Here is a 20,513-nt window from a genome sequence, read left to right on the forward strand (position 1 = left end):
AATATGAAATTTAAAATATATTTATGTATTAATATAAAATAAGTAATCATTGGCTACTATTATTTATTTAAATCAATTCCATATGATAATGCAATAGAATCAGGAAAAAATATTATATATTTTACACATTTTCTATAATTCAAATAAATGTGATATTTTATCATTTTTATATGAATTATATTAATGTATATAGTATATTTATATCAATAAAACATTGTCCATAAAAATAATGGAATAATATTAATTATAAAAATAATTGAATTTAAAAGCTCCGGGTTCAGGGCTTGTTAGCACAAAAATTTACGAATCAATGAAGTATAAAATATTTTAAAAACTTATTAATGTATAAGGTTAGGTAGGTGTTTAGGCTATCTTATGGTATTTTGTAATTTCAAATACAACAATGATTTTTGAACCTATGATGATTTTGACAAATATTGCATCCACTAGCCCTGTCCCTAATTTGCCCTTTACTATTATTCATCTAATTTTAGAACCAAATGGAAAGACACCCAAATACAAACAGTCAAAGTAATTAATGATAAAATCATAACAGATGACCTCAACATTTTTTTTAGTCCCAATAAGTTTGCAGATAAAATGGATTATGTTACCTTTCATTCTCTCTAAATTTTTCTAATACCAAAGTAAATCATATAATGATAGTAATATGTAAATTGGACTATAAAAACTGATTTAATTTCATTTGTGGCAAAAATTTACTTCTATACTGTGAAAATATATATAATATATTAATTAAAAACAAACAAAAAATATTTAAACAAAGCATATTTATTAGTCGATTAAAGGTTTAAACAAAATCATACTGTTTATTTATAAAATATAATTTACGTAAAAATAATCATTTTTAAATATTCTTAAAAAAAATTAAAATTGCTTTTCAAAATATAAATTTCTCTGAGAATTCTCAAGAAAGATTTTTAATTAAATTCCTAATTTGTTTACATATAATGTTCACTATAGATAATATATTATCAAATTCTGTCAATTTTAACTTAAATGCACATATTTAAAATCTATTCATAAATCCCGTTTAATCGATGCCCACAAAGTTAGGATTAAATATCTATTGAATTTTTTGATATATTCAATTCAAAACTAGATTTCAAACATCATTCCACGACCTAATTTAAGAGATGAAATTATTACCAATATTATTGAGCCCTTTCGTGAATATTCCATGATTTTAAGAACTTTTACAATCAATGCAACAATATCTGGAGTTGGGTTATCGTTGGCAGCCGATTAATTAGGTAATCCCTAATAATTAATAATATTAATTTTTACTGTTTTATATTCTAAAAAGGTATCATCTTCAAAGTCGAAGAACATATGGAATGATTTTATACTTTATACATAGTATTTTTATATATCCATTATTTTATCGAAATTATAATAAAATAGAATATAATTGTGATGATTTAATAATAAGTTAACGATTAAATTAAAACCCATCATCCAGATAAAAATATTATGTTTGCAAAAATAATTAAAATAACACATTTACTTTTAGTAAAAACTTGAAAGAAAATGTTGAGAAAAATATTATTTTTATAAACTTCCGGTAATTTAACTTAAATTAAAACTTCTAATAATTCCTTTTTATATTTGCGGCAATTTTAATTTTAGACTCCTAATAATTTTTTACAAAATTTATTTCTGTTTTTTTTAAATGTCAAATTTTATTATCACTAGTATTTTGAAATCTATCTCCAGTCTCAGGTTTGTTAATATAATATTCGATTATTTGCTAACTATATACATAATTTTAGATACACCTAATGAAACTAACCAAATTTTTATCCTATTCGTTTAAGGAAAAAAAATGATAATTGGAGAGATGAAAAAATGGAAATGGCTTAAATATGGCGCAAACCAATTGATGATCAGCCCAATTCAACGGCAATGTTTCTAGCCGAAAAATTTCTTTGAATATTAAGGCGATCCTGTATCTGGTTATATAATAAAACAACGAAGTAGGAAGAAGAAATACACAACTTCAATCGAATATAGATGAATCGTTTAGTTATAATAACGGGTAATTAAAAACATAATAGAACATTTAACACCATATATAATGTTGAGCCAGTCGACTATATCAAGATGCATCAAATCAATGGGATGGAACCGGAAAAGAAACCGATAGAAGGAATTTCCCAGATGTCATCAATATTCATAAAGAATATTACCTAAAAATGATGAACGAGCCATTTAGAAATATATTCTATTTAGATGAAACATTCAATTTCCACGTCATTTCCCACTATGGATGGGCACCTCTGGGTAAGACATCCGTCAAACTCCCTCCTTCAAAGGAGAAAAGCGTATCGGTTTTGTCTACCATAGGAATTAATGGTCTCAATAATATACCTGAATGAATTATCATCCATTTTGCCGTTGGATAATGCGCCTATTCATCGTACCCATATAATAACTCATAATTATCAAAATATAGCATATCTTCCACCTTATTCCCCGCTACTAAACTCCATTGAAAAATTTTGTGGCGATTTTAAGTCAATATTGATCTATATATTCAAAACCAAAAAACAGAATCCATATAATCGAGAGGCAATTACTAGCCTTTTGTTAAATTTCACTAATTATGATTTCACAGCTTTCTACTCATTACGATACGATATATCGAAGAAGGAATCCGATCTATACCTTTGAACGACTACTTTAATAGATAATTACACTAGATTATTTTATAATATATATATTTTTTTTCGTTATATTATGTGCAATACAAATAGAAAAATAAATATATTATGATCTTTAATATAAATAAAATAACTATACATTCATAACAGATTTCATAAGTCATATTCGAAAATATAAGAAAGGTAAATTTAATAGAAAATAAAGTAAGTAATGAAAAAATTATCATAAATTGACCTTAAGTTTTACCCAAAAAGAAATTGTGTATTTTTTAACTCATTTAAAAAGTCTTCCAGTTTATAGATAATAATTAATTTTAGAAAAAAAACCTCGGTCATAAAAGCAAATTTTAAAGAAAAAGAGGAAGATTATTTAAATTTTTTTATAAATTGTGAATGTGTTATTTTAAATATTTTTGCAAACAAAATATTTTATCTGGATGGGTTTTACTTTTATCGTTAACATTAAATCATCAGTCATCACAACATATGTTAGTTAGCGTTAGGGGTATGCATTGGGCGGGGTTTCGGCCCGCCCGCCCCGGGTAAAAAATTTTCAAGAATGGGCAGGCGGGCGGGTTAAAAAAAATTTGAAACTATGGGCGGGCTGGGCGGGTTAAGAAATTTAAACAATGGGCGGGCGGGTTAAGGAAATTTAAAATTTTTGTTCACAAACAAACTAAAAAATATAATTGTTTAAATGATCTATAACAATATTTATTTTTTTATTGTACCAATCGTTTTTTTTAAGTGAAGAACATTTACCTAACTATATTATGTAATAAACACAACAATAAAACTTTTTTCTAGAATAAATTAAACATTTTTGTCTATTAAAAATTTCCTTTTATGGGAATGTAATAAAACTTTTCTAGTAGTTCTTCCGAACGCGGATTTAGCTGGAAGATTTTTAGAACAAAGAAGAACGTGTTTGAATCCAGAAAATGTCGATTCATTATTATTTTTGCATTATAATTACATATAATATTAATTTTACATTTATATTTTTTTCATAAATATTCAATTTGATCAAATAAATTGTCCAAAATTTACATTGATTATTTTTTTACTTATATTAATTTCCTAAATTATGAACTTCTTGTAGAGGTGTAATGCAGAAATATTTTTATTAGATGCTTAAAAAAATGAAAGAATGATCATAATTAAATTTTATAAGCAGGCTTGGGTTAAAATTTTTTATAAATAATAGGCGTGCGGGTAAAAAATTTTGAACTAATGGGCGGGCAGGAGACAAATGGGCGGGTCGGGCGGTATATATTTTTTTGAAAACTATGGGCGGGCTGGGCGGGCGGGTTAAATTTTTTTTAAAACATTGGATGGCGCCCAATGCATACCTCTAGTTAGCGTTAATGTGTTTTTTCCGACAATGTACCATTTTTTCAACTTCAAATCATTTTGAACGCGTTTTTAAAAATAAATGATTTTACCGGAAATGTATTCCATCATGTTTGGAATACCTACTCTATAAATTTCAGACAATTTTTCCATGAAATTTTAAACCTAATTTAATTTTCCATATATTTTTATATAAATTATAAATGACTAAAAGGTTAACAGCAAAGTTGTCTACAATGCACAAGAAGGGATGCGAATCTGGCAAAATTTTTGACTGGGTTCGGTTTAAGGTTAAAAAAATAGGTGGATTCGGTTTCAGCTCGGGTTTAAGAATTTTTGGATTGATAAAAAAAAATTATATATTTAAATCATAATTAAGAACTAGATATAAATTTGGTATAAAAAATAAATGTTTTATTTATAGGCAAAATATTGTTAAAAATACAAAAGTTTACAAAAACTGCCCTACACCTTTGTTTAACAATTTTTAAGTTGGATTTTGAGAATTCTTTAAATTAACAATATCCAATATAGTAATTTTTTACTTTGACTTGTTCACTTTCATTTTCCTCTTATTAGTAATCTCTGAGAACAATTTAAAATTAAAAATATATAGCGTAAATGAATTTAATTGTTTAAAATTTATTATTAACGCTCTAAGACCAGCCTATATAATCAAGCTCAAATAATAACACTGATAATATCTAATAAAGAAAATGATGATTATTTTTCTTTTGGTGAAACAAATGTTGCTGAGTTTAATAATACAAATAACATTGAACTGGAGGTTTTAAATTATATTAAAGAAAATACATTATAAAAGCTTAATTATTATCCTTTCACTAAATTTTTTATAAATATAATACTGCAATACCTTTATCAACTCCAATTGAAAGGTAATTAAGTTTTGGCACAATGTTAAGTAGGCCAAAACGGCAAAGGTCTAATGATTAATTATTTGAAAAATTTGATTATCTTATAAAATAATGAATGTATTTTAAATACTCTTTTGCAAATTAATATTTCAACTCCCATTAAAAATACTAGTCTCCCTTCCCTATCTATGCTATGAATGGCTATTACTAATATTAAAATGCTTAATTATTATAATTAACTCATCATTAAATATTCATTCTTATTATATGCGTATGTTATGTTCTTCATACATAAATAATAAAAACTGTTCTAAATTAATAGATAATGATAATTTAAAAGTATCTTGTATTTAAGATACTTAGGCAAAAGATACTAGTATCTGTATCTAAGATTCGTTTTTTTAAAAGAATCTGTATCCAGATTCTTTTTTCGCGCAAGTAAGTTTAACTTTGAGTTTCCTATTCCGTCATAAAAATGATTCATTTTAGTAGGAGACATGAAAATCTTTATAGCAAAAGGATGAGCGAGAGCGGATCAAATGACGGTCATTAAATATAATCTTGTCAGTGTTTTGATGATTTAATGAAACATATTGACGATTAAATTAAAAAACTCATCCATATAAAATTATTTTCTTTGCAAAAATAATTAAAATAACAAAAGGAGTAATAAAAAGAATTTTCAATAATGCTTTGTCTATATTTTAATTATTTTTGCAAAGAAAATAATTTTATATGGATGGGTTTTAATTTAATCGTCAATCACTGTATTAGCACCTTGTCAAGATATTTGGTAATATATAGGCTATGCCAATGTCATCAAAAGTAACCTAGACAAACGATTTATTTATTAAAAGTACGCACATATAAGTAAGCTGTAATCCATGTCATTAGATGTAGTATGCCACTCACATTTCAACTAAAGGTCTTTCAATGGCTATGCACACTTTTTATGCAATTTAATAAAAGAATCGTCAGTTTAAGTTAGTTTTAATATCATTGGGCTGTGCTAACGAATTCTTATTAAGGTCACAATCCAAAAAGGGTGTTAAATTTAACAATATTTTATTTCAATAATTTTTTTAATAATCAAATAATATAACATTGATAATAAAAAGTTAACTTTTGCGTAAAGCATAGGGGGAGGGAGAAAAGGGAGAAATTAAAGAATCTTTTTTCAAAAAATATTTTGATCTCATTTTTTGCCAAATCCAAATATTTGGAAAAAACGGTCGATTCTATCATTTATAAATATATAAAATTATGAGAGAGAGGGAAGGTAAAAATGATTCAATAAATAAGTATTTTTTTCTCCTTCCTCTTCCCGTTATGCGAAAATACGTTAAAACCCAAGTTCGGTCTTACTTGGGTTTTAATTTAATTTAAATATGTATAATTATTAAATTTAATATAAAAAACAAATTAAAAAAATGGGAAAACAATTAAATATTTGTACAAATCAACATGTTTTTGTGTGAGGGATTGGAGGAGATTTTGAGGATTGGGGGAAACGGATAAAAGAATTCATCGAGGAGAAACATTTTAAAAATCTTGTTTTTAAATATGTATAATAATTATATTAATAATATATATTAAAAACAAAATATATTATAATATATTATATATTTATAACGTTCCATCATTAAAAAAGGTTGTTTTATTTCAAAGCATTTTATTTGTTTTATATTATTATTAAAAACAGTCAATGTGGGTGGGGTAAAATAAGAAACATTTTGCTTGGGGAGAATAAAAAAATACAAATTCTTGAAAATCTTATTTTCTTTTATTTACCATAATATGTGTACGAGTAGTTTGGGTTAAATATTTTTTATTTAATAATCTCTTATCAAAATCAATAATATTTTATATAAAATTTAATAAATTTTTTAAGTTTTTGTTTCAAGTTGTAAATTTGTATTTTAATTTAACAGTAATAAAAAAGAAAACAAAGAAATATTAAATATTATTTTATATCTTATAATATATTATATTTTTTGGGAGAGGGAAGAGGCAATAAATGTATAATTTTTTGTTTAAATAGGCAACTAATCAAACTATTATCACGTTTGGGGTTAAAATATTGGGCAGGGGGATTAAAACAATCAAAACAATATAAATATCCCAATATGAATAAATAAAAAAGGGGGAAAGTATTATGGGCATTTTCGGTTATAAAAATATAATTTTATCAATAAAATTTGTAACAATTATTTATCTACGAAATGTGTAAGTGGATCACTTCCGGTAGTATTCGAATTGTTATTGCTCAGACTGCCTGGTGGCTTTATGCTTTTGTCCCCTTGTATGTCAAGACCATAGCCCATTAGATTGTGGGTGTGAGGCGAGGAGTGGTGATGATAGGAAGGTTGTTGAAGGGAGATTGAAGGGTATGAGGCAACTCTAGGAGAGGGAGTGGCTTTATTCCGAGCTGTCCCGTGCAAAAGTCCACTGTGAGGAGAATGTTGTTGAGCGAGAGCGGAACCAGGAGGCCCGGATATGTAAGGGGGTGGCTGCGATGTGGGGTTTCTTTGTTGCATGACGACTTGCTGCTGTTGAGGCGATGGGTGGTTGGCTGCCAAGCCAAATTTGTTGGAAAGAGGGGCATTGACCGAATTGTGGGGTGAGTGTACAAGATTCATGTTGTTATTGTGGTCGCCTGATAGACTGTTCTTATTCCCACCACTAACATTATGAATGAGCATCGAGGGCGAATTGAATCTTTGAAAAGTTGACAAGTGGGGAGAAGAGTTATTATTGTTATTAGGATTTTGTTGAGTGCTCCGGGAACTGAATTGTTGCTGCAGCATCGAGTTCAAACCGTTCATGTTATTGGCATTGAAATTGGGGTTTAGGCTAAAGTTTCCTAATTTGATGGGGTTATTGTTGATGAGATTAGGGCCAGAGCTTTGTTGAAGATGATTGGTATTATTGGAGTGTTGAAATTGCATAGCCTGGAGCAGAGGGTGATTTTGTGACGCTATATTTTGCTGCAAGTGCTGAGGATGTGGCTGCAGCAAGGATGAGTGGTTTTCGTCACCGTTTGATGAGGTCTGGAGGTAATTGAAGTGGGAGGAGAGTGGTGTATTTAGCATTCTACCTCTTCCGGGATTCATGGTATTAAGAGGATTATTGGATTGAAGGAGTGGTGGCCCAGAGGGATGGGCACCCCTTAAAATGAAGGGTTGTTGGTTGGGATTCGAATTAAGGCGAACGTTTGTGTTGTCAATGTTAGATATTGGTAAATTAGAATCAGCTGGAGAGCCACCTTCAAAGTTGGATGAGCCAGTGGCGATCATTCCATTGTTGTTCCACTCCATCTTTGCATTGACGGGATGGAGGAAGGTGGACGATGCATTGGGCGGGTGGGCATCCAACTGCACACCTGAGATGGAGGCTTGCTGCTGCTGTTGGTGCTGAAGGGCAGCAGCTATCTGCTGCTGCTGCTCTTGTTGCTGTGTTTTGGATTTTAGGAAGGCAGCCATGATTTGGGGATTGCTCTTGAGTATGGTTAAGACCTGTTGTTGCTGCTGAGGCGAGGGTGACGCCTTAAGTGTGTTGATAAGGTGGTGTATTGCGCTCAGCTTTTGAGAATTTGGATTGTTAGAGTTAGCAGCAGCCGCAGCTGCCAGCACATGACTAAAGTTCTGTCTAGATAAACTCTGTTGCTGAGGTGGCAATGGCACATTATTGCTGCCAGCATTGTTATGCAGCATTTGGGGTGAGTTCTGATTGTTAGGGTTAAAGGGGTCAGATGCTACAGCATTGGCTGAGGAAAGAAAAGATTGAAGATCGCCTACCGACAAGTCATAGTTTGGAGGAGGGTTAGCATTATTGTTGTTAATATTAGTTATTAGCTGATGTGGGGGTAATGGTAATTTGTGACGCGACATAATATTTGCAGTTTGTTGCTTAAGTTGATGTTGGGGTTGTATCAAGACACTATCCATGGATGGGTCGATTGAATCACCTTGAGCTCCATAGTTGGACTCCCATAAGGGCTTGGAATGCAAATTTACGGGATTTTTGGCGGTGACACTGTACCCAATGGAAATGTTGGATGTTGCGCCTTGAGAGTGATGAGTTGCAACAAAAGAGCCGTCATTGCCCATTTGATTGTTAAAGATTGTGGGAACCTGTATGGTGTTATTGCTGCTGAGAAAGGATGTATTATGGTTGCCATATAACAACCCCATCTGATTTGGAATGCCGTTATTGGGGGCGTTTAAGTTGGATTCGAATTTGTTACCTTTTCCAATTCCCATCATCAATTGATGACCGCCTGGTGGGTTGTTAAAAGGTGCCCCAAGTACCACATTGCGCTGAGCCGCGTTTTGTTGTTGTTGTTGAATAGCCATTTGCTGAATCTTCTGGGCAGCTTGGAGGGCACCCATGGGAGGTGGAGCCAGTGGAGCCGTTGCAGAATGTAACTGATGTTGTTGATTGAAAACGATTGGGATTGATGGCCCACCAGAGCCTAAGTAATTACCTTTACCACCAGTTGATCCCTGGGGGAGTCGACCTGGGGTAATGGGCACACTACCAGACACTGACGAGATGGATTGGGCGGCCTGGGCAGCGTTCATGGCTGCCATGCGACGCAAGGCATGTTGCTCTTGGGCCAAACGTTGCTGTTTCTTTTGCAAGGCCAACTTGTGCTTTATGTTGTTGCAGAAGGGGACCGGACACTTAGGCTCTGGGCAGTTCTTTGCATGGAAGCAGCATAGTGTGATGAACTGCTTGCACACAGGACATCCTGAGTTAACTTTCTTCTTGCAACCTTTTGTGTGTGCTACAACACGCTTCATCTTCTGACATGAAGAAAGGCGGCAGTTGGCATCCTTACACTGTGAAGCGTGAACCAAGTTCTGGATACAGCGCTGAATGGATTGTTGACGGGCCTCAGCTAAGTCCGCCTCCCGTTTGACCGAATCTGAGCTTCCATTTCCTAGCAATAGGGAGCATGATGAAGAGGATGATCCGCTCGAACCTATGCCTCCATCGTCTAGATCGAAACCAAGTTTATCCATTTTATGGGTGTGGCCCTGATGTTGGTAGCATGTGACACACAGGTCGAAATCCTGTGTAAAAAAATAAGGTTCAAATTTCTATTTAAAAAATGAATATAATAAAAATATGATTATCCAATCACAAAAACTTTTAATAGTGTTTCAAATGTTTGATAACAAGGATTTACTAACCTTTTACTTAAAAATTAAAATTAATAATCATATTATATGTATTGACATTTATACTTACATCACATACAGTGCAATGGTATCGCGTTTCAACCTGGTTGCGGCAATGGTTGCATGTGTAAACAAAGCGGTCTTGTCCCTGGTTGTGTAGCTCATACAGCATCACTAAGGTCGAGTAGAAAGCCCGACGACGCGATGAAAACTCCAAATGTTTCTCGCGGGCCAAGGAAAGAAAGGCATCGCGTCCATCCATCAGATCGCAGTTGGTATAAGGGTCAGGATCCACGATGGGCCCAAGGTGGTTCGCATCACCAGGCAAATGGAGCCTCACCACAAAAAATACCTGTTTAAAATTACAGAAAGCAATTGAAAAGTAAGAAATTGAGAATAAGAATTATAACAAGCGTTCATAAATCATGTAAAAAACTTCTTTGTGCTTCTCCATGGTGGCGTAAATTTTTGCGGAGAGATCATTCGAAACCTGGGGGAAAATGGCACGCTTATTGCTCTTTCGGGAGTTCCCCTTGTTCTTTAACGTTGATTTCTTATTCTTGTTCTTTTTACCCTTCTTGCCGAGTTTTCCCTGCAAAGATGAGAAACCCAAATACTGTTTTATGAGTTAATTATATCTTATGAACCAGCATATAAAAGAGACATAAATTTTATTTTTTCAAATATCTACCACATGAATATGAGAACTTAATCTGTAAACTATTTTTTATAATGACTATTTAATAAACAAGGTCTTGTGATAAATCATCAATAATCCTTTTTATTTTACAAATTAATATTCCCTCTTTCCTTAAATTTATATATTTTCGAAAGAATTCCAACCTTTGGAAGTTCCTATTAAATTACATGAGATTTTTTTATTCGAGTCCATCCACTCTCCTCTATTTACCCCTTTTTTTAAAACATAATCTGATATATATTGTTATAATTTGTATAGGGTAAAAATCTATAAAAGGCAGATTATATTAATTGCTTAATAAATGAGTTAAAGATATTAGTCATGATTACGTCTTCACTATCAAGGTCGTCCTCATTAACGGAAGATTCCGCAAGAGCGGCGGCTGCTGCTGCAGCAGCTGCTTCGATCTGTTTTCGTTTGTTTTCCTCTTCTTGTTCTATCTCCTTAATGGTCTCCTCAAGTGCGTTTGGCCAAAAATCGCCTTCGAAATAGGGTAGATCTGTAGGGCTTTGCAAATTATCTTCCATAGCTTGTTTAAGTATGTCCTATATAAGAGTTAGATTATAATTTCAGATTTAATTTGGAAATATAAAAAGGATTTTCTAGTAATAATAAAGGTTAGTTTTATTTAATTGTAGGCATCCTAAAATATCGAATGCTGTATAATGTATAATGATCCCACTTTGTAGTCCACAACAACACGGTCCAATATGCCTTTGTCGAGCATTTTCTTGTACCATTCTTGAAGTCGTTTGGGTTTGGGTATTTTTTGGTCAGGAGGATGGCAATGGAATATGTAATCGTCGCCTTCACTGGGAGGACAAGCCCAGATGTGTGCCATTGTATAACTATAATCAGCAATTTTTATTAGAATCATTATTTTTAATTATAAAATGTTAAGGGTAATTCCAAGTCAAATCAATCACTTTTCGGCCGACCTCTTTCGATTTCGATAAGAAATCATCGGTTGGTTATATATGTTCAATTTAGATTATAAACAAAATTTTAGCGCATTAGCAACTATATTGATAATCGGGGTTAAAGGTTAAAAAACGTCTTTTTTTGCTTTTTACTGATGTTAAATAATTCGTTTTTAATTTAAAACTAAATATGATCAAATATTGAATCTAATACCAATAGCTAAGTTAATAATTGATAATTAAGGCGAAAACATCAAAATTAATTTTTTTTAAAATATGAGTCATCTTATGGTCAGTTGAAAACTTGAAATTGATATTTCGAAATGTATATGATCTCCGATTTTTAATTTTTTTAAGGAATATTATCCGTTTACTATTTTTTTAATAATTTCTTTAACAATTAACATATTGGATATTTATTTTAAAAAATATTGCGATTTTTATACTTTAAAAAAAAATAGAGAGCGCTATATATAATGTTTTAATATGTTAAAATTCATTTTTTTTTATTGATAAAATATTTTAATGTATATATATATCATACTAAATCGATTATAATGTGCATTATATATATTTATTTGTAATTCAGATCATGAAATTTTTAAAATCTTCACAAATTTGCCTAATTAAGATGGTTTATAAATTAATTAAATCTTACTTCATCTAAAGGAATACAAAGCCTGGCTAGCTTGTGAGATTTCTTCAGGAGATAATATATATGTTCGACTATGGGAGTAGAAGGATTGACCAGCAAGAGAATATGAGATTTAGGCAACACTAAACTATCATCTTTCAGATGAAATTTAAATGAGGCTGAAGGTCCACAAGGGTGTAAAAATCGGATTTTTACATCTTCATTTGTATCATTTTTATCTATTATATATCATAACCACCATTTATCATCATATACACATGTTACATATCCATTAATATAATTTTCTCATTTAAAAACGAAACTTGTTTTATATTAAATTTTTTGGAATTAGAATATATTTTGGTTTTAAGTCTATTTTGATCAATGGGAATAACCCCGTGAATTTTTTGGGTCATATGTATAAGCAGTGCATTAAATCCTTTACAAAAAGCTAATTCCCCTTCGATATATTCTTGATTGGTTACATATTCAAATTGAATTCCATTAATATTTTCTTTAGCATAATTATATAATTCTAATGGGGTTAGGATTTGATTTTTATTTGGCCTTTGAAGACTAGCTGGCAACTAATCTTTTGACAAACATTTTGGCTGAGATGGATTACAAATAATTTGCGCCCAAAATAGTTATAAGAATTTATACAGTAATCTTCTTTTGCTGTAATTTCAGCTATTACATTTGTCATTAATTAATTTCACATTCTGATGAATGGCGCAGACACAAACAGTGTGTGTGCCACTTTGGTCTAAGTTCGGCAAATTTAGAGAATCCAATTGATATATTTGCATATTCTTCCTTAAACATCTTGAATATTTCTTTAAGATTATTTAATATAAGTCTTTTTTGGGCTGGTTCTTTCTCGCCTTTAACAGATACAAAATCTTTTATTCCAGGCATGAGTCGGCTTATTTCATCAGAACTATAATTTTGTTATTTTTATTGCTTAAATTTTTTCAAGATCTTCGAAATTTTATTCTATTTTAATAATATAAGACAATGACAATTTCATAACATTATTCGCCTTGATGGGTATGACTTAGTTTGAAGAGGGGGGGGGTATGGATGGAGGAAGGGTAGGCCTGGTAATTAATGTGATTTTCGATTTTTCCCTTAATTCCTGCACTCCTTTAATCCTGCTTTTTTGTTCGTGTGCTAGTCGGATTTTTTAATTATTTTTAATTTACAATGAAATATTTTAAAAAAATTTTATCCTGGGAATATCTCAGGGGAATAAGGTTTACAAAGTTATATAATCGAATTTTATGATATATTTATTATACATTAAAATATTTTTAATCAATAAAAAAATTAATTTTAACATATTAAAACTATATTATATAGCGCCATCTATTTTTTTAAGTATTTAAGTATAAAAATCGCAGTATTTTTTTAAATAAATATCCAGCCATGCTAATTGTTGAAGAAATTATTAAAAAAATAGTAAACGGATAATATTTCTTAAAAAAATTAAAAATAGGAGATCATATACATTTCGAAATATTAATTTCATATTTTCAACTGACCATAAGATGACCCATATTTTAAAAAAAATTAATTTTGATGATTTCGTCTTAATTATCAATTATTAACTTAGATATTGATATTAGATTCAATATCTGATCATATTTAGTTTTAAATTAAAAACTAATTATTTAACATGAGTAAAAAGCAAAAAAAGACGTTTTTTGGACCTTTAACCCCGATTATCTCCGCTAATATAGTTGCTAATGCGCTAAAATTTTTTTATAATCTAATGGGAACATATATAACCAGTCTACAACTTTTTATTGAAATTGAAAGGGGTCGGCCGAAAATCTTGATTTTTTTGCTCATTTGACATGAAATGACCCTTAATAAGAAATAATAAGATATGAAATAGAAAAGTATTACCTTTTATTTTTTTAAATAATACTCAATATCTTTTACGAGATGTAATAAAGAAGCAAATTTTTTTTAATATAAAAAACAAAACAAAAATTATTTTAACGAAGTTTTTTAAAACATTCAAAAAATTGATTTTCTTAGAAAAGAATAAACAGTTAATTTTTTAACAAACTCCATGTAACGAAATGAACGAGTTATAAAATGATTGTGATAATAAACTTACAACAAAATATTGGGAGATAAATTTCCAATAAGAATTGTAGTAGTAATAAATTTTTGTTATTTTTTCCCTAAATATTTTAAAATCTTAATTTTTTTATTTTTAGGTTAACCTATTATTGGTTGCTTCCATTTCCTGATAACTAATAACCTTAAAGAAACCGTGAAAATATCAGCCCAACATCTTATCAAATTTCTAAGTTTGTATCAGATAAAAAACTTTAACGATTATAATATACAAATTTTCCTGCAAATTGAATTACAACATATATTTATGAAAAATCGACTGTTTTGCAGATCGCTAATCTTCTTTGGCCTATAGGGCGTCTACAGAAGATTTAAACGAAGGCTACTATGTTTCATGTTTTAAATTTGTAGGAGATAGTGATTTTCAGATAAGAGGAATAAATAAGTCCATATTGATCAGAACGTTCTGCGGATGGTGGTATCAACTATGAAATTACTGCAAATCTTTTTAGCATTGGAATAACAAAATCAAAATGTTATTAATTGATTTACATATCCCATTCACTCCTGGCGTATCACCTATGATACTTTAATAATTTAAAGATATTTTAAAGAATAATTGTATATTAAAATAAAAACCAGTGTATCATAAAAATATATGAATTTTTCTATATATCGTATTTTATAAATAATACCTCCAAAAAGCGCGTTTTTTATAAAAATTTATTGTAATTTCGAAAAATCATATGGCAAGTCAAGATCTTCAAAAGGTAAAAAAATAAGTTTTAATAAACAATTATTTAAATTTTTTTCTTAAATAGTTAATAAATTATGCTCTGGTTATAAACTCTATTCAAAATTTATTTATTTTTAAAAAAATTTAAATCAATTTTAATTAAAGTATCCAATATGATTCTAGGTTTTTATGTATACATTTTAATATTAGCGACATAAGTAAATTTTCAGCAAGAGATTTAAATCCAATAATAAAAATAATTTTCCTTTGTCATTTTTTCGGCAAAAGGTTTGGAGACATACTACATAGTTAATTTTTATTATAAGATTGATTGATTATATTTAATTTCTAGATTCATAGATATGTCAGAGCGCAATAATGTTAAGTATATTCCAACACTTGTCATTAGATTATTTTAACAAATATTTTAGGGAACTAATTTATTAAACTGTAAGGCATAAAACTAATATTCGAATTTTTAAATACGACAAGAGAAAGGTAACTTTTAGATTTTATGATGTAGGAAAGGGAAGTTTTACTGAATCTATTCTATACCTAATTCCTGAAAAATCGATGTTGGTGATAAAATAATTTTATGAATTACGCGATAAGCCTCCACTTAAAACTTCCATATTTTTCGATAGATATTTTACTAATTAACAATAGAATGCCTTAAGAAACGTCAGGATCTGGCTTGTTAAATCATCGGCTTCTTACAGAAGAGTCTTAACTGACCTATCTTTGAGTAAGCAGTGGCACAGTGCAATTGATGTAATGTCAGACAATGATATCTACATCACTAAATGGTTTGATAATACAGTATGCATGACCTCTAATATTTATGGATCAGAACCAATTGATTTTGTTGGCAATGGTCAACAGAAAAGTTATATTATGGTCAATCGTCCATATTGTATCTTAAATAAGATAAATAGTTGGAGTTAGTGTTGTTAATTTGCTTGGTTTGTAAAATTTAAGACCCAATTTTGTGCTCAGGCCATGAACCCCCTGAAGTTGAGACCCAGGGTCAAATAAAAAAATATTTGCCAAAAATATAGAAACAGCAATTAATCTTATGGTAAAAAAAATTATCGGGACCAGGGACCACTTAGGGCTGAGAAATACCAAAAAAATAAAATTAAAATGAGTTATCCGAGCGATTATTATCAGCTATATCATCCTAGTTCAGAATTAGATTAGAACTTTCTGGCCGGATTTGTTAAATTTTATCGCTATTTTTTAAATAAGTATTGATTTTTTTTCTAATTTTAAAAATGTATGTTAGACAAATACATTTGATAAGATTTGTTTCTAAATTAAGCAATATTGAGCTTGAATGAGATATTTAGAACACTTTTGGTTCGTTTTTATTTAGGGGGGGGGGGGGTGGTTATAAACAAGGGTCTTTTTCTACTGCCTATTCTGAAGTCAAAATATATAATCTTCAATTTACACTTTTGAAAAAGTTTGTGTAATTGATATAATTGGGTAATGGCTAAACACAAGCCAACTCTGTTCAATCTTCAGGCGCTTGCTGAAGAAAATCCGTTGGCGTTTTAATTTATATTAATTTCTTCCGCAATAGTGGTAGTACTACTTTTAAATGTAGGTAGTTTAACAACTCTGATAAAATTAAAGAATTGTTAAAATTTTTACCAAAATATTTTCACCAATATCCAATCCAAATGATAGGAATAGGATTTCTTTTTTAATAATATATAATTAAAAATTAATAAATAAAAAATATATATATCTTTTACTTATCTTTTAACAATATGTATATTTATAATTTTTTATAAACAAATTTCTCCTACTCATAATTTCCGATTACAGTGAAACGACGAGTATTATTATTATTTTTATATATACAATAAAAGGGGGTAAACGAAGTAAGATTTTATTTTAATTTAATACATATTGAAATTAAATATGGACAAAAAATAAAGATTAAACATCATGCATGTTTAAATAATAAATTTATAATTTGTGATGAAAATGAAATTTTTTTTCATCTTTAAAAATTATTAATTTAAATGTAATGATATATTTAAAAAATAAAAAATAGATTTGGGCCGGGCTGTGTTTTACAGGTCTCTAATAGGAATTCAATTTCTTATACTACCCTATCCTTGCTGATAATTGAGTTTGTGCAAATAGTGATATTTTTTAGGTAAATCGAAATTGTTTTTTTTTATTTTCATAATAAAAAATTGTATTGATTAACTCCCACATATATGATAAACCTCAAATTTTTTCTATATATCATTTATGAATTAATTATTAAAAACCTAATTTCGAACTTTTGATATTTTATTAATTTTTTTGGAAAAATAAAGAGTCGTTTTGTTTAGTGTATGATTGGGATATATGTGTTATTGGTCAACGCTAAAAGAATCGAGATCCTTATCTAAAAAATAAAGGCAAATAATTGTTCTTTCTGATTAAAATTCACGGCTCAGAAAATTAGATAAGTAATCTATATTTGTGTTTTATTATATCAAACTGGTCTTTTTATACTAATCCAATTTTCTAATTTGTTTTGTTAGCTCTGATTTAGCATCCTATATTTTAAATGAGCCCTCAGGTAGAGAGATGTTTCAATCCAACAAGATTGTAAAACCGATTGTCACAACTCACTTAGATATTTTCTTTATCTTCGTCTGATAACATATACACTTTTCAATGCTTTAGGGACTAACGATGGAATGAGATCTAAAGTTTCCTTTTAATAACCCGGTTAGATAATCTTTGCAAAATAAACCAGAATATCGTTCTCTCCTTCGGCTGTAGTCATAGAAGGCTTTTCAATATCTATACTTAAAAGATCTGGAAAAATATTAGATTAATGACCTTATCTAAAATGATTTATAAAAAATTTGTATAAATCTTGAGTTTCTTTAATTTCTTTTCTCGAATAAACAATAAAAATTCACCGATTTAACAAGATATAGTTTCGAGTAATAATTTTGGATTAGAATTTGTAAATGCTGCAATTAATAGATGATAGCTTAGATTTTGATATTTTCAAAGTTTCTTTAACTAATCACTCTGATAGCATGATGAATAACATTTTTGTCCAATTTAGAAAGTATTCAACAAATCTTTGGATAGGTTTTATAATGACTGTGGTCCTCTTTTACCACTGATTATAAGATGGTCCGTTTTCATCAGAAGGATGACATGCATGCCATTAAAAATAGGTTCTTTAATAAATTTTAAAAAAAATTTGGGGCCAAATTTCAGCTTACCAGTTTTAGATAACTTTTCAAGTTAGTAATTAATGATGAATGTACAGCTTTTATGAAGTAAAATACATAAATATATTAATTCAATGTTACCCTAATTTTTTGCAATAATCCAAATATCCAATCAATATTTCGTGATACACTGCCGTTCGAAAACTGCTGGGTCTAAAGAAGTAGACACTGTCCAGGTAGGAGATGTAAATGCGTCTAATAATAAGTATAATTATTTTTAATAAAAGTAGCATGGAAAATTTTATCGCTAATTTTTAAAATTATATAACTAATTTTAGATTATTTAACCCTTCAATACTCCGGTGAAAAAAATGACGTTAGTACTCGGGTGGGGTTTAATAGACCCCAATTTCAAATGTATATATCTCCAGTAATATTCATTATTTTCATTTGATATTTAAATATAAGATAGATCTAACCTTAAGCTTGATAAAATATTTAAATATTTTTATTTCTTAAGCCTAGATTAAAGATGATGATAATTATAATTTTTGCCAAAAATTTTTTAAAAAAGTTTACTTTTTTAAAATTTCAAATATAAAATTAAAAAAAATAACTTATCCATCATATAATCATGATAATTCATAATATGGATCTTTATTCTTCAATATAAAAAAAAATTACACTAATACATGCAAATATAAAAAAAATATAGAACATACAAATTTACTCTGGTGGGGTCTCACAAACCCCAATCAGTCACAAAATGCTTATATCTTAAAAACTACTCAACCGAAATATATGAAATTTAGAATATAGATTCTAAGATATATTTGATGAAGCTACTGAAGAATCAGATCATAATATTTAACCGTTTTTATGTAATATCATTTCTAGCATGCCTGGGGTTTCATATACCCCACTAGAGTATTGAAGGGTTAAATAACATAGGCCTATTATAAAATGTCTTATTATAAATTAATTTACTTTCCTTCATTTCCTTACTGTTTCATATAAAATGGTAATTTTATAAAACCTAGTGTTAGGAGCTGGTGCGTCCGACCCATACTCTTGAACGTGCATACCGAAAAAGCAAATGTCGACTCCATCTATCTCCTCAAATGCGAACAAGGCTTTTGATTTATAGGGGAAGCTGCTGGGGAATCTCCCAGTATCTGAATATCTTTTAATTAGAATGGATCATGTAATACAAGATAGTTAGTTTCGTTAGTATTTTCTAAAAGTATTTATGATCAGAGTTTAATACTTAGTTCCAGTTTCGAATGTTTTTTAAAAGGTTGTTCTGGTTTTTAGCATTTTTAAAAGTGGGTTGTGATTCTGGTTCTTATAATCGACCAGTTCCGATTAGAGGTCTGCAATAGACGGGTTAAAAATCAATATGGGACACTGGTAGGCGGTTAAAAATTATTTTTAAGGGCAAGTGAGAGGCTATGTAAATTTAAAATAATTTATGGACAGAAAGGGCTATATTTATTTTGGATTTTTTTTTATTTCATAATATTCCATATTCTATAAGTTTAATTTTTAGATGAAGGCAAATTTTAAAAAAAACCCGGGTGGGCGCAGGTTTTTGGGTTAAAATCCACCCATTACAGACCTCTCGTTTCTACGTTTCTGGTCTATGAAAGTTATAAATATATTCAAAATATTTAAATAGTAAATAAATTCTCTAAAATTCTAAACTATATTATATTTAAATTAATTGCAATTTTTTAAAACCGATTCCAGAACTGGTTCTTGAAAATTTTAAAATGGGTTCTGGTGCTTATAAATTTTAAAAGAGGGTTCCAGGTTCCGATTTCGGTTAAGGTTGTAAATTGATTTTAAAAAGCGTTCAAGTATTATCTTATAACATTTAAATTATAATTATCATTCATTATTTTTTTAAAAGAAAAATATTATATCCATATAATTTACTTTTCTTATTTATAAAATTATTAATAATGATTGACTACTAACCGTTCCCTCATAAGGGATTTGACTTCTGTCACCTTCTCCGAACTCGACAAAACACGAATGGTGACCTCCCCAGCACCTGGGGCTTCCTTCTTCTTGAGGAAAGTGTTGACTCTGTTTTCTAGGTAGGTGCCCAGGCGAGATTTCGGTAAGCCTTGTC

At 29.4% G+C, this 20,513-nt stretch overlaps 1 protein-coding gene across 3 annotated transcripts in view; it reads right to left on the minus strand.

The window, feature by feature from the left end:
• Positions 1–6,043: 6,043 nt before the first annotated feature.
• Positions 6,044–20,513, minus strand: part of LOC135931210 (CREB-binding protein-like) — a 30,665-nt gene continuing 16,195 nt past the window's right edge. For 2 of the 3 annotated variants that reach the window (XM_065468164.1, XM_065468163.1), the window contains exons 20-27: positions 20,357–20,507; positions 19,413–19,559; positions 18,518–18,631; positions 11,481–11,646; positions 11,128–11,343; positions 10,535–10,714; positions 10,169–10,450; positions 6,044–9,990 (exon numbers count right to left, since the gene is read on the minus strand). In XM_065468164.1, the coding sequence (XP_065324236.1) occupies positions 7,120–9,990; positions 10,169–10,450; positions 10,535–10,714; positions 11,128–11,343; positions 11,481–11,646; positions 18,518–18,631; positions 19,413–19,559; positions 20,357–20,507 (4,127 nt within the window). In that variant the 3' untranslated portion in view covers positions 6,044–7,119. The remainder of the gene's footprint in view (positions 9,991–10,168; positions 10,451–10,534; positions 10,715–11,127; positions 11,344–11,480; positions 11,647–18,517; positions 18,632–19,412; positions 19,560–20,356; positions 20,508–20,513) is intronic. The other variant, XM_065468165.1, reaches the window with a different exon arrangement.

The sequence above is a fragment of the Gordionus sp. m RMFG-2023 genome, chromosome 1, assembly GCF_954871325.1.
Source record: "Gordionus sp. m RMFG-2023 chromosome 1, tfGorSpeb1-WG-v2, whole genome shotgun sequence".
Classification (NCBI taxonomy): domain Eukaryota; kingdom Metazoa; phylum Nematomorpha; class Gordioida; order Chordodea; family Parachordodidae; genus Gordionus; species Gordionus sp. m RMFG-2023.